The sequence below is a fragment of the Callithrix jacchus genome, chromosome 1 (genome assembly GCF_049354715.1).
Source record: "Callithrix jacchus isolate 240 chromosome 1, calJac240_pri, whole genome shotgun sequence".
Classification (NCBI taxonomy): Eukaryota; Metazoa; Chordata; class Mammalia; order Primates; family Cebidae; genus Callithrix; species Callithrix jacchus.
In genome coordinates this window covers 192,314,265-192,329,223 of record NC_133502.1, presented here as the reverse complement: position 1 = coordinate 192,329,223, position 14,959 = coordinate 192,314,265, and the positions used below count along the sequence as shown (strand labels likewise).

The 14,959-nt window shown below is 54.3% G+C and overlaps 1 protein-coding gene across 1 annotated transcript in view; it reads right to left on the bottom strand.

The window, feature by feature from the left end:
* Positions 1–14,959, bottom strand: part of ACO2 (aconitase 2) — a 56,588-nt gene that overhangs the window by 828 nt on the left and 40,801 nt on the right. The window contains exons 5-17 of the mRNA XM_078335044.1: positions 11,000–11,158; positions 10,618–10,768; positions 9,220–9,324; positions 8,288–8,379; positions 6,917–7,022; positions 4,918–5,075; positions 4,654–4,727; positions 3,991–4,102; positions 2,941–3,063; positions 2,581–2,736; positions 1,486–1,677; positions 585–717; positions 104–225 (exon numbers count right to left, since the gene is read on the bottom strand). Coding sequence (XP_078191170.1) covers positions 104–225; positions 585–717; positions 1,486–1,677; positions 2,581–2,736; positions 2,941–3,063; positions 3,991–4,102; positions 4,654–4,727; positions 4,918–5,075; positions 6,917–7,022; positions 8,288–8,379; positions 9,220–9,324; positions 10,618–10,768; positions 11,000–11,158 — 1,683 coding nt within the window. The remainder of the gene's footprint in view (positions 1–103; positions 226–584; positions 718–1,485; positions 1,678–2,580; positions 2,737–2,940; positions 3,064–3,990; positions 4,103–4,653; positions 4,728–4,917; positions 5,076–6,916; positions 7,023–8,287; positions 8,380–9,219; positions 9,325–10,617; positions 10,769–10,999; positions 11,159–14,959) is intronic.

The following is a 14,959-nucleotide window of genomic DNA, read 5'->3' as shown; positions in this document are numbered from 1 at the left end:
GAATAAAGCCTCCTGGGAGAAGCTCCCCTGAGGCCTGTGCAGGAGTGGGGAGCCAAGTGGCCGTCACTCACACCACCCCATCAGGGAGACCCGGCCCCCTAACCTTGCCAGGGGTGAAGTCCTTCAGGCCCTGAATGGTCAGCTTGTCCACAGGGTGAATCTTGTTGTAGTCGGCTGGGTCAGCGAAGGTCAGGGGCAGTAAGCCCTGCTTCTTCAGGTTGGTCTCTGGAAGGCAGGGAGTGTTCAGTCACCAAAGGGGCTGAACAGCCTGGAGAGCTTCATTTTCTGAACCCATCTAGGGCTCTGGGAGATGCCTCTAATGCTGCTGCCTGGGACAATGCGGGGCCCTGCTGTGCTCCCTTTCACTAGGGGCACCCCTAGCAAGTGTGCTGGTGCTGATAGCTGCAAGGCCTTCCTGCTACACATTCATGAGGAGAAAGAACCCTGACATGTGCCCTGGATCTCAGCAGCTCAGGTCTCCAAGCCTGGAAGCAAGGCCGCCAGGAAGCTGAGCATCAGACGTGTACTATGTGAGCCTAAGAAGGGGCAGGAGGCTGATGGCCCAGGGGCAGGCTCCAGCTCACCGTGGATCCTGGCAAAGCTCTTGGTGATGATGGCCCGGCCCCCGAGGTGGCGAGGCTCCAGCGCTGCGTGCTCCCGGCTCGAGCCCTCACCGTAGTTCTCGTCCCCGATCACCACCCACCTGATTCCATGTTTCTGTCAGGCAAGCAGGAGTGAGATTATAAGGCAGAAGAGGGTACCCCCACCTGTCTGGCCTCATTCCCCTGGCCCCTGGGCATCCTGAGGCTGGAGGGGCCATTCCTTACCTGTTCCTAAGGGCAAGTGAAGCCTGGGTAAATGAGGCCCTGAGGGGACAGAGGTGCCTGGCTATCCCCAGTGGCACAGGAAGACAGTCCACCCATTGGTGCTTGGCAGGGAATTAGGTGTGTGTGGAGGGAGGCTGGGGTGAGATGGGGATGACCTCTGGGGCCCCACACATTATCCATCTGTATAGCTCAAGGTGACCCCTTCCCGGGAGCACCCGCTGCCCCACCCAGCCACCCTTACCCTGCTGGGCCAGGACTCGGGATCAGCCCTGGTTCTGTTCATTTCTGAAAGCAGAAGTCACATCACTTCAGACCCCCTCTGCCTGCTTACCTCGAGGCCCCATGTAGCCCCTCTCTCAGGCTGCTGGCCTCTGACTTCCCAAGCTGGCTCCCTCCTCTTGGTCTGGGGCCAGATGTCTCCTGGGTGCTGCTCTAACACCTCCTGGTGCAGGGACCCTGCCCTATGACCGGACCTGGGCTTCGTGCCCGCTCAGCCACAGGGAGGGGCCTGCAGGCTTCTCCCTTCAACGAAGTCCCCTTTGGGCTCAGCTCAGCTCATCTCCTTCCCAGTTTCCACTCCCCAAATGTCCTCCCTGCTCCTGCCTTCTGGGCCCCTTCAGGAGTGACCACTGGCACTGCCCCATCAACTCTGACCCACCTTGTAGTAGCGGGCAGTGTCAGGGACGGGGCCAAACTCCTGGGTGACAGCATTGCGCACAGAGTTGGCCTTGCCGTTTTCAATGTTGATGGCACCAATGAGCAGGTTGTTGGAGATGTTGTCCAAGTGCCCACGGAACTTGAGCCAGGGGCCAGCAGCTGAGATGTGGTCAGTGGTACATTTTCCTTTGACCTTGAGTGGAGAGCAGAGGACAGAGGTCAGGGCATAACCCTGGCAGGGTGGATGACAGAAGCTCTCCAGAGGCACACAGCAGGCCCCAGGGCCCAGGAAGGGTGATGGGTGAGAGGCAGGCCAGGCTTTGGACACGTGGTTTGTGGTCCTGGTGCTTCTACCCTTGGGCCACGTGGGCTCAGGCCAGGCCATCACCCATCCCCTCAAAGGCCTCTGGTTGCTCAGTCTTCTTTAAAGGGGCAAGCTGCCCAAACTGGGGGCAGGCCAATATTCTCACACTTTTCAGGCCAAGGCTGCAAGATCAGCCACAGACCTCATGCCAGACAGAGGAGCCCAGAACATGCCTGGGTCCTGGCTGATAACTATGTAGTTTTTTCTGTCACAGGGGTGCCTGGAGACCCCTTAATAAACACCATAAATTAATATCCAAAAGATAGGAGGCCTCTGGCCACACCTTAAAGGCTTATTTCTAGTCAGTGCCAAACACAGGCCGTCTCATATCCACTAGTGGCCAACTGTGGGGGCAGGAGGAATCCATGGCTTGCAGAGCCTGTGTGGACATGCCAGGTGTGGAGCCTGCTGGGCAATCTCACAGCCTCCCAACCCAGCCTGAGCTGCATTCACCCGCCCACACCCACTGGAGGCAGCTCTCATCAGCTGCTGCCGGATGGCTGAGGGCCCCAGACAGAGGCTGGCCAGATACAGCTCTGCCCCGCTAGGTGCTGCAGAGAAGGGGAACGCCGTGTTGTGATTACTCTCTGTTCTGCAGCCAAACCTCCCTTCGATCTCCCACCTGTAACTTGACTATTTGCTCCCTTACTTCAGGTTCATGGCCCTTCAGGATGCTGGGGGCGGGGGCGCCTGGCAGGGTGGGGCTGTCCTGCCATCCCCATGCTTGCTGACCTTGATGAGGATCTGTAGGTCCTCCAGGTCCTTGCCATCCCACTTGTCAAAAGGCTCCAGGAGTTGCAGGCGCTGGCTGGTAGGGCTCACGTCAACATGTTGCCCACTGCTGTCCTTGGGGGGGTGCTGGTAGGTGTCCTGCCCTGGGTCAAACTCCTGTAGCAGGGGAGGGGGATGCATGGGAAGCTGATCCTCAGTTCCCACAAGGACAGACTCTCAGAAGGGAAGTTTCCTCGGGCCCCACCTCTGCTTCTGGGGAACAGAGTTGCTCCCTTCTCACTAGTAGCGCCCTCCCTGCCTGCACAACAACCAGCAGAGCTCCCCAGGTAAAGCAGGTAGGCAGGGGGCACAGGCGCTCACTGCTTTTGGAAGTTCATCTGCATCTGGAGCCTCCAGCTTGAACTTCTTGCCATCCTTGCCCATCAAGTAGTCAGTCTCTGGGTTGAACTTGAGGGTTCCCGCAATGGCCAGGGCTGTGACAATCTGAAATGGAGGTGGCCAGTTTGTTGGTAAGCAGCAATCACCACTGCTGTCCCCTGCACCCACCAGAAGCCTAGACCAAAACCGAGAAAGGAACCTGCGAAATTTCCATGTTCTCCCCAGACCTCTCTGTTCCTCAGAGGCCAGAGCTGCACGATGATCTTTGGGACCACCGGCCCTTGGGCCAGCAGAGGACTCAGGAAGCCAAGGGCAGCCTGGCCTCCATCCCTGCAGGGACGGGCCGGCACTACTGTCCTCTCTCCTCACAGCCGTCCTGGAGGGAGCAGGGGGCCCTGGCACAGAAATGCTACTATAAGTCCCTCAGTGCAGAGGACACTAAAAGCATGGAAGGGGCCATTCCTTCACCCATATAGCAAGAAGTATTTGTAGAACACACAGGTAAACAAACCAGTCAAGAGAGACTGGCCATGTGCCTGTCACAGTCAAGGCCAAATACAGCTGAGGGCCCAGGCTCACTCAGTGGCCACAGGAACAATGGCAAGGCCTAACTTTAGCAGAACTCCTACCTGGGGATGGAAACTGTGTGTCCCACACATTTTTCCAGGTGATCCCGAGGACTACGGGGACACAGAGTAGGTGACTTGGCCACACTCATACAGCGAGTTAGCAGGGCTGGGATGTGTCCCAGGCAGTAAATGACATTTCAAATTCCATGCTCGTAAGCACAAACCACTGAATAAATACCTCATAATCCCAAGACCCCAGGAGCCCCAGGCAGGAAGCACCAAGGGAGTGTGTGCCTGGGGCCGGGGAAGGCCTATGGCTCCTGGCTTCCACTTGGATGACCCCTGCCCTGTGATGCTAACCCCCCCGACTCAGCAGCCCCCGTCCCATCTCCTCCTGCCTCCTCCAACCTGGCAGGAGCCCCCAGAGGCTGTCCCAGGCTAGTGCGCAGCTGGGTGGTCTCACCTCCGGGGATGTGACAAAGGCATGGGTCTCAGGGTTTGCATCATTGCGGCCTGTGAAGTTCCTGTTGTAGGAAGTGACAATTGTGTTCTTCTCCCCCTTCTTGATGTCCTTCCTGCCAGGTCAGAGGAAACAGGGTTAGGGATATCTGGCCTTGTCACATGGCCTGTCCCAAGGACAAATAAGCCAGCTTCCTACAGCCCAGCCCGGCCCAGCTCCTACCAAGGGGAAATGGAGAGGCCCTGCTGGGGCTGCCTCCTCCCTGGGCCGTGCAGAGCAGGAGGGAACCTCAGGGTCACTGGGCCCAGCTTGTGACCACACGTAAGCCGGAGGTAGGAGCCTGAGCTTCTTGACCTGGTGTCATTGCCTCCTTTCAAAAAAACGGCTCCGTCAGAGCTGCTGCTGTGTCCATTAGGATGAGACCTTGCTGGCTTCTTCCTGCCAGCCCAGGCTTCAGTCAGGTGGTCCCCCAGTGCCTCCACAGGGCTCTTCCTCAGCCAGCCCCACTTCCCAGGCAAGTCTGGCAGAGGCCTCTAAAGGGCAAGAGTCCCTGGAGCCAACGACCTGGCTGGAGTCTCTTCTCTCCACCCTGACAATTCCTCCCAGACTTCTGGGGCTCTGTACCCTGTGCACAAAGGGCTGTCCTGTCAAAGATGTGCCTCTTACCTGTCCCACTGGCCAATGCAGGGGCCACAAGCATTGGCCAGGACGATGCCACCCACATCCCTTAAGACCTGTGCCTGCCAGGGAGAGAGGAAGACGGAATGTCAAGGGCGGGTGAGAGGCTAACGGGAAGGGGTGTTCTGGTGGCTGCAGGATGATGCTGTACTGGAACCCCAGGGCAGCCACTGGGACCTGCACCATCTCCGGCCCAACAGTCATTACTCAGCATGGGGTCAGGGAGACGTGCAGGGGGATGTGGGCACTCACGTAGCCGTCCCGCTCGATGGTGGCACGGATCTGCTCAGAGCCTGGAGTGATGGTGAACTGAGACTTGCACTTGAGGCCATGGGCCAGTGCCTGCTTGGCCACAGCGGCTGAGCGCCCCATATCTTCATAGCTTGAATTGGTGCAGCTCCCAATCAGACCTGGTACATTGTGGGTGGTGGGGTTAAGGGTCAAGAGGAGACAGTGAGCAGAGGTCTCCACCTGACCTCAAATTATCCAGATTGGCCAAAAGAGTTCCCCATCTGGCTGGGCCAGAGACTTTTTTAACAGAGACCAGCTGGAAGCAACTGAAATATCCAAATATCCAAAAATAAAGGACAGGCTTCTCAGGACCTGGCATCATTTGAAGAAAGATGCTATAGCCATTGGCCATGCCACTGAACACATAAGTACTATGCCCCCTTTTACAGCAATACCCTGTGCATCTATGGGCACACCAGAGGGCTCATACGAACAGATAAACAGCCATCCTTGATGGGCTGGGAGATGCTAATTTTCTTATTTTATACTTTCTAGTATTTTCTGGGTTTTAAACATTGTTTTATAATCAGGGCAGTAAGAGTTCTTTTAAAAAATCTATAAAAACTGACTAACATTACCCTGTTTGTACAGATCATCTCTTTTTTGAGATAGGGTCTTGCTCTGTCACCCAGGCTGGAGTGCAATGGCACCATCATGGCTTGCTCACTGCAGCCTCTAACTACTCAACAGAACTTCCGAGTAGTTGGGACCAACAGGTGAGTATCACCACACCTGGCTAATTAAAAACATTTTTTTGTAGAGAGGAAGTCTCACCATGTTGCCCAGGCCGGTCTTGAACTCCAGGTCTTAAATGATCCTCCTGCCTCAGCCTCTCAAAAGTTTTGGGATTGGCCAGGTGCAATGGCTTATGCCTGTAATCCCAGAACTTTGAGGCATCGAGGTGGATGGATCACTTGAGGTCGGGAGTTCCAGACTAGCCTGGCCAATGTGGTGAAACCCTGTCTCTACTAAAAATACAAAAATTAGCTAGGTGTGATGGCAGGTTCCTGTAATCCCAGCTGTTTGGGAGGCTGAGGCAGAATGGCTTGAACCTGGGAGGCCGAGGTTGCAGTGAGCTGAGATCTCGCCATTGCACTCCAGCCTGGGCAATGGAGAGATTTCATCTCAATAAATAAAAGTGGCCGGGCGTGGTGGCTCATGCCTATAATCCCAGCTACTGGGGAGGCTGAGGCAGAAGAATTGCTTGAACCCAGGAGGCAGAGGTTGCAGTGAGTCGAGATTGCACCCCCACAGTCCAGCCCGGGTGACAGTGTGAGACTAGTCTCAAAAAAAAAAAAAAATTCTTACACATTCTCAACAATATTCTCTATAATAAGCATATTTTTCTTTTCTGCCACAAAAAAGTATTCTTTTTTTTGAGACAGGCTCTGTTGCCTGAGTCTGGAGTTTTGAGTCTGGCTCTGTTGCCCAGGCTGGAATGCGGTGGTGCCATCTTGGCTCACTGCAGCCTCGATCCTTGGCCTCCAGAGAAGCTAGGACTATAGGCATATGCCACCATGCCCAGTTTTTTTTTTTTTTTTTTTGGTTTTTTTTAAAAGATGGGGTTTTACAATGTTGGTCAGGCTGGTCTTGAATTCCCCACCTCAGGTGATCCGCCCGCCTTGGCTTCCAAAGGGCTTGGATTACAGGCGTGAGCCACCACTCCCGGCCCGCCCAGCTTGTTTTTGTATTTAAGAGACAGGGTTTCTCCATGTTGCCCAGGCTGGTCTTGAACTTGTAGACTCAAGTAATCCACTGGCCTTGGCCTCCCGAAATGCTGGGATTTCAAGCACGAGCCACCACCCCCAGCCGAAAAAGTAAGTTTTCAATAATAATAAACCTATTTCAGAAAGTGCCCACCTTAGAAAGTGCCATACAGTAGGCACAGGTGATTGACTACAGCCGTGGGCAGAGCCACTGGCCCTGAGACCTGCTAAACAGATGGGTGGAAGGTGCTCACCCACTCGGATGTCCACAGGCCATCCTTCCTTCTCTGCCACCTTGCCCACTTCTGCTACAGGGTGAGCCAGGTCAGGGGTGAAGGGCCCGTTGATGTGTGGCTTCAGCTGAAGAAACATGTAAGGAACAAAAAAAGAGAGGAGGGAAGAAACCTTCAAGTGGGACAGCCACGTTCACTGCCTCACCACATCCCCACAGAGAGGCCAGTGACTGTTCTCGTGGCTGAAACGTCATCACAGGGAAGACCTGAGCAGGGGCTCTGCACACACCAGCTCCCAGGCTCCCTCCACCTCTGCAAGGGTGGGCTCAGCTCTGTTCTGCAGATGAAGGAGCTGAAGCTCAGAAGTGACATGCTGTGCTAAAGGTCACACAGCTAGCAGAGGGCAGAGGCTTGGAATGGATCAAGGTTACCAGCTTCCCAAGTCCATCATTGCCCATACGATGTTGTTTTTGGAATCTTACGACAAGAAAGGACTTACAGCCAGATGTCATAATAATCAGTAAATGTGAGGCACTCAGCTCTGTGCCCAGCATGCAGTAAACCTCCATCAATGTTAGTTACACGAACTCATTCAATTCTCAGAACTGCTGTAGGTTTCACACATGAGGAAGCAAGGCCCGCAGAGGTTGGTGCTGACCAAGGTCACACAGCTTAAGTGGCAAAGCTGAGGTGTGAACTCCTGCAGTCGGGACCCCCTAGCCGGCCCTTCCTCTGGCTCAGCAAACACCTGCTCTGATCTGTGGGTCTCAGGGTGCCCAATGCTGCTGGGCTTCGCCCTCTGAACTCTGATAACAAAACCTCTTCAGGGTGAAACCCTGGCTTCTGCTAAAGCCGAGCTGGTGGCAAACTGACGTCGGCTTCTGTTTCAGCAGCCAGAGCCACCTCTGCTCTCTCTGTGGCTGTGGTCTCTCCCCTCCCCATCCCTTGCTCCAGCCTGCCTCAGGAAGCAGTTTGCAAGAACACTGGGGACCAAGGGCCCACGAGCCCTGCTGAGTTTTTTTTTTTTTCCTGAGACATTCTTGCTGTCACCCAGGCTGGAGTACAGTGGTGTAATCTCGGCTGGCTGCAACCTCTTTCTCCCAGGTTCAAGCAATTCTTCCGCATCAGCCTCCTGAGTAGCTGGAATTACAGGCACATGCCACCAGGCCCAGCTATTTTTTGTATATATATTTTTTTAGTAGAGACAGGGTTTCACCATGTTGGACAGGCTGGTCTCAAACTCCTTACCTCAAGTGACCCACCTGCCTTGGCCTCCTAAAGTGCTGGGATCACAGGTGTGAACCACCACCCAGCCCTCAATGAGTATTTAGGCAGGACCCACCCTATTCCCCTCTATTCTCAGAAACTCCTTGAACTCAATCATCTTCTCACCTCACTGAGGTTAATTTCAATCAGTTGGTCATAATGGCAGCCAGGATCAGGCACCAAGTGATCCTTGAATTCATCAGCTAGATTGGCAATGTCTGAAATCAACAAGGGATGAGGATGGAGCACGTGAAACAGAAACTGGTCTAGAGAGTTCACCTGCCACCCACCTGAGCACCTGCCAAACACCAGGCCCTGGGCACTAACTAGGCCAGTGAAGAAACCAAGGCTGCTGTCCCTGCCCTTAAAGAGCTCACAGCCTAGTGCAGGAGCTGTCAGGGACAGAGAGACACAGAGGAGCACCAGCTAAGGTTCAGAGCTGGGGAGGGTGTCGTGTAAGTGAAGAGTTTGACGGTTTTGAAGAAGCCGTCACTCAATAAGGAAAGGGAAGGGCCTTCCAAGTACTCCTCAGGCTTATGGCTCTCCCCATGGCCCCTAATCTCTGGCTCCTCGTTCACTCCCCCCACGCACCTCCCTTCACAGGTGCCAATACCCTCTGAGCTCCAAATAAGCCAAGCTAGAGCCTCAGGAAAGTGTCAGTGGAGGCTGGGAAGGTGGTTCTCCTTCCACATATCCCCCTGCTAGGTCAGGAATTACCAACAAAAGTGATCCCTGTCATTCCTGTAGCTTCCTGTAGGGGGCAGCAGGGACCAGGCCAAGAAGGGCAGGCATTCAGCCACCTTCCAGGGAAAATGAATTCCCATCCTGAGGTGGGGCTATCTTGAACTCAGATGCCAGGCCCTTTGAGAAGCTGAAGAGCGCTCCAAACACCCTACTCAGAAACATATCATACATCTTCAAAGGTTTCTCAGAGCCTCGGAAGCCTGTCTGAAGACAATGGCTCTGCAAGTGTCCCTCCAGGGAAAGGCATAGCTCAGTCTTGGGGAGGAGTGGCAGGTGACTGTTCCACCCACTCGGGCCTGCCCCTGCCAGCTCACCTGCCCGGCCGGTCTTGCTCAGGTACTTCTTCATCCTGTGGTTGTAAGGGAACACAGAAGTGGTGGCCCCAATTTCTGCGCCCATGTTGCAGATTGTCGCCATGCCTGTGAAGCAACCAAGCCCTAGGCATTGGCTGGTGGCCAGGCCAGGGTCCCATGCACCTGCTGTGCCCAGTTGCTACTCTGTTTGGCTCAGAGAGATTCAAGATCATGCCGTAAAGCAAATGAAGGTAGATGCTGGCATTCGGGTCTGTCTGCCTAGTGTCCTGCCCTCCTTCAGCCACACCATGGTGGAGACATTTTTCTGTCTTAGGTTTTCCAGCGATGGAGGCCAAGGCAGGCAGATCACCTGAGGTCAGGAGTTTGAGACCAGCCTGGCCAACATGCTGAAACCCCATCTTTACTTTAAAAAAAAAAAAAACCCAGGCATTGTGGTATGTACCTATAATCTCAGCTACTCAGGAGGCTGAGGCCAGAAAATTACTTGAATACAGGAGGCAGAGGTCTGCAGTGAGCCAAGATTGCACCACTGCACTCCAGCCTGGGAAAGAGTAAGGACTGTCTCAAAAAAAAAATCCAACAATATACACTGTCTGGACCACAAAGATCACAGAACTGGTAGGGCTTACAGGTACCCCAACTGCTACCAGGCCACCTACCTCAGGAGCCGCTGGGATGGAGGGATGGGCCTGTTACCAACTTCCCAAATGAGCAGCCTTGTGGCAGGAATTAACCCCCATCGCTGGAGGGGAATCAGAGTTCTGCGGGGCTGCCGTGGAGCCCAGGCAGGCATCTGGGAGGTCTGGAGTGTTCCAAATCTCCCTGGATTTCTGAGTGCCCCGGCATCGAGGCCAGGTCACCAGGAGTGACCGGTAGGGAGGGGCCGGCACCTACGTGGTCTTGGAGACTGACAGGGGCCAGCGCCTACCTGGTCTTGGAGACTGACAGGCACTGATCTCTAATCCAAGGGAAGTGAGTGAGGCTCAAACTTCAGCCAAGGGAGGATGTAGGCCTGAGGCTGCTTCGTGAGTGAAGCCCTGGCTCTGCCCATTTCCACACTGCTCTGTCCTCTCTGGATTCGTCTGGAGCACCCAAGGTGGCCTAGTGCTTTGGCCTGGGCCCAGCAGCAGGAGCTGACTTGGCTCCTACCTCTGTATGGCCACAGGAAGACACTGGCAGCCTTGATGAGGGTCTCAATATCTTAACCTGTTTAATGAAGGTGTGGACTAGACAATCTCTAACACTGTCTCCAATTTCCTTCTACCTCTGTCTATCCCAAGCCCCCAAATGGAACAAACAGATTCTCAGGTGAGGGCCATTCACTGCTTCTACTCCCAACTGGAGACCCATCAGGCCCAACACAGGACACAGGCCATGTCGCCTGACCGCCTTCCTCACCAGTGCAGGAGATGGAGTCTACGCCAGGCCCATGGTATTCCACGATTGCACCTGTGCCACCTTTCACTGTGAGGATGCCTGCCACCTTCAGGATCACATCTTTTGGTGAGGTCCAACCAGAGAGGGAGCCTGTCAGCTTCACACCAATCACCTGGACAGGAGGGGGTGAGGCAGCTTTAAGAGGCCATGTGTGCCTGTGCCAGCCACAAAGTCAGGATGGACCTGCTGGCATTCCCAGTTCTGCTTACTGGTCCCTGCCTCCCTCCCAGAAGATTCAAGTCTGACTTGTTCCCGTTTCCCTCCTGGGTTCCACCATCTCCTGTACATACCCGCCAACCACCACCCCGCAGCCAGCCCAGAATGAGTCCATCCCCACCCTCACCTTGGGGCACTTTAGCTCCCAGGGGATCCCAGCCATGACGTCCACAGCATCGGCACCCCCAACTCCAATGCAGATGCCCCCCAGGCCGCCACCGTTGGGGGTGTGGGAGTCAGTGCCAATCAGAAGAACCCCAGGGTATGCATAGTTTTCCAGAATAATCTGAAAAATAATCCAAGATGTTAAATTTAGAAGCCCTTAGCCGAGAATGGAGATGGGGCCCAAAAAGAGTCTACGAAATGGCCCCACTGACCCTGGGCCTCCCACCCACGTCTAGCCACTCTCCTGGGATAGAACTGGTGGGAGCAGCCCCGTTTAGTCCAGGCTGTCTCCAGCGTGACCAAGAAGAACCAGAGCCTGGGGGGACAGGTGGCCTGCACTCCTGAATAGCTCTGGTAGTTCCTGCTCTATGGCTTGGGCCTGTGAGTGCCACCCTGTGCCTCAGTTTCCTCATTTGTAGCACCGTAACCACCCATATCACCATGACCCCAAGATGTGACAAGAACCAGAGAAACTGTGTCCTGTGATGGGCCTGGGCCCTGCCTCATCCTGGCTGTGGAGTGTTCCCACCTCATCTGGGTGGGCGATTCTTCCAGGAGCTGACTCCAGCCCCACAGGCCCCTGAGGAAGAAGCCCTGGGGCCCTAACAGGTGCACAAAGCTATGAACTTCTCCTCAACTGCAAAGAATAGGTGATGCCTTATCCACTTGGCATCTGGAGGTGGCTCTGAGAACCCATGTGACCTGCTCACGGCACGACGCTGCCTTGCCTCATCACCTGTCCCATTTCACAGTATTCCCTTTACTGAGATGTTCCTCCCAACTGGAAGGGGCACTTCCCCCAAAACATCTGCTAAGAAAGGCAGCAGAGGTATATGATCAACACCTGAGTGCAGCCCAGGCACCTCTGAGGTGCCAGCCCCCTGAAGCTGCAGGACACTGCCCGGTAAGCCCCGGCCAGGCATCCTGTGTGGGGGTCTGAGGTCTGGCCCCAACACCTACTAGTTGTTGTGGGACCTTAGACGAGTCACTTCACCTCTCCGAGCTCAGTTTCCTTATAAAAAAAAAAATAGCTAACAATCATGCTCACGTCACTGGATCACTGTGATGGCTGGATGAAATCCTGTCCATGAGCTGGGGAGTCGTGCCTGGGCAAGGCGACATTTTTATTGATTGTTGTGCAGCAAGAGCCTTCACCTGAGGTTCTGCTGCTCGTCTGCCAGATGAAATTAGTGACCCAACCATGTATGTGGGGAAGAACATGGAAGATGAGAGGTGTGATGGGCTCTGTGAACTCTCAGCACCCACCAGTGCTCCCAGGAATCTTATGGAAACCCCAGAGCCTCTGCCTCAGGCTGAGCATCTGCCCAGAAGACTCTAAGGTGCAAAAGGTCTTGTCTCCTGGGGATGCAGTGGGAAGGCGTGGCTGGGAAGAACCGGTCAAGGCTGCCATGTACAAGGATTTAAGACGAGTATATCCCTCAAGAGCCTCAAGGTTGTAAAAGCTGGATCCATGAAGGTGGGACACACAAAATTCGAGGTGATCTACACAGTGTAGACACGTGTGGTCCACATCCAGGGGAGAGGTCAGGTAGACATAAGAACTGCCGAAGGTGTCAAGATGACACTGGCCATGACAGTGACCTCCCCGGTCTGTGGGTGTGCTGGACAGATGGGGGTGAGGGCTGGGAAGGACTAACGCCTAGAACATACACCTGGAAATTCAGCCTCTGTCCACACAACACACACGCATATTAAGGACCTATTCTGTACCGACGGGGCCCCACACTCAGAGATAGAGAGGAATACGTAAGCCACAGTCCCTGTCCCCACAGAGCACACAATTCAGTGCCGAAAGCATTTGGCACATTCTGGGAACATAATGTGAAGAAATCCCACAGAGTATCCCACTAGAAGTACCAGGCACGGAGGGCTGGGGAGGCTCCACAGAGGAACCAGAGAGCTGTGATGTGGAAGAGGAAGGTCTGTGGGCCAAGTGGGGCCAGGGCACTCCTCGGAGGGAAAGGGGTTCAGGTTTGGATTGGACCTGAGGCCTGAGGCTGCTGATGACCGCTGCAAAGTACTCCCATGGTCCCTAGACATTTTCTTTTCTTTTCTTTTTTTTGTTTGAGACGGAGTTTCACTCATTACCCAGGCTGGAGTGCAATGGCGTGATCTCAGCTCACCGCAACCTCTGCCTCCTGGGTTCAGGCAATTCTCCTGCCTCAGCCTCCTGAGTAGCTGGGATTACAGGCACGCGCCACCATGCCCAGCTAAATTTTTGTATTTTTAGTAGAGATGGAGTTTCACCATGTTGACCAGGATGGTCTCGATCTCTTGACCTCGTGATCCGCCCGCCTCGGCCTCCCAAAGAGCTGGGATTATGGGCTTGAGCCACCACACCTGGCCGGGCATTTTCTTTCTAAGGAAACAAACACATCAGGCTGTATGCTTAGCAACTAGCCAGTGGCAGATGTGAGCTGCCATCACTCATGGCTCCAAACTTTGGCCCAGGAGCTGCCATAAAGGCCTGGGCATTTGTACCAAGGTAGAGAGGGAGACACCCACATTGTGGTGCCCTTCCTAACAGAAGGCCAACACAGGGTCCGCCTGACTCCCTAACCCTGCTGTAGAGAGGGGCTTTCTAGTCCCCACAGGCCACTGCAACCAGCCATTCCCAGGCAGCCCTTCCTGGCAAGCATGGCGGTTGGGCAGGGCAGAGCGGTGATGCCCTGCTAGCTCTGGTTTCAGAGGGGATGGTGCTGGGAGCCCAGGCGGGTCAGCTTACAGCCTGACTCAGCACATCCTGAGGAGGCCCGGCAGTGAGGACTGGGATGGAGGTGGGGAGAAGGGTCACCTTGCAAAGGTGCAGAGGCAGGTTTCATACATGCAGGTCGAATGCAAATGGACATATAAACCAGGTCAGTGGTCCTGACACGCCCTTGGAAGAAAGGGAAGCCCCCACCTCCCCAGGATATACATGTTCACTGGCACTTCCAGAGAGGAAATTGTCCACCAAAGGAAAATCCATCCTTGGGATGCCTCAGAAGAGCCCCTGGATGACATGGTCACATGACCTCCGCCCTACAGAACGCCATGAAGGAGCCAAAAAGAATCTGAGGAGTGCCATGTGCAGAAGTGGAAAGAGCTGTGGGGGCGAGGGAAGCAGCAGAGCAGCGGGGTGGTATCCAGCCCATCCCTCCTCCCCATGATCCTGGCTCCACAGTTCACCAGCTGTGCCTCAGTTTCCACCTCTGTAAGGTGTGGATAATAAAAGCACATACCTCACAGGGGTATGGTGAGTTACTGAATAAATTACTATCTTTCAAGTGCTCAGCCTAGTACCTGACACACAGTATGGGCTCATGAAATGTCAGCAGTGCATGCCACAAGGGGTGACACTTGTGAAAAAAAAATAAAATAACACCATGTTCTATATGAGAGTTTACGGGGATACAGATGCTTCAGTACATGCCCAGAAGACAGTGTAGAAAGAAACATGTCATTTGGGAAGCTAAGGAGGGCAGATCACCTGAGGTCAGGAGTTCAAGACCATCCTGGCCAACATGGTGAAACCCGGTCTCTACTAAAATACAAAAAAAAAAAAAAAAAATTAGCTAGGTGTGGTGGCGTGTGCCTGTAGCCCCACCTACTTGGGAGGCTAAGGCAGGGGAATCGCTTGAACCCAGGAGGCAGAGGTTGCATCACCCCACTGCATTCCAGCCTGGAGACAAAGCAAGACTCCATCTCAAAAAAAAAGAAAGAAAGAAAGAAAGAAACATCATGCACTTAAAATGCTTGGACCTGAGTGGTCAGGAGGGATTACTTTAACTTCTTACCAACAAAATGAAAATTAGTATAAGAACAAGGGAGGAAGAGCATAAGAGCTGATGGAGATGTTATCCAGTTCCCCTCAGCCCCTGGGCCTGGAACCCCCTACCCCCGTAGGCCTGGAAGGTACTCT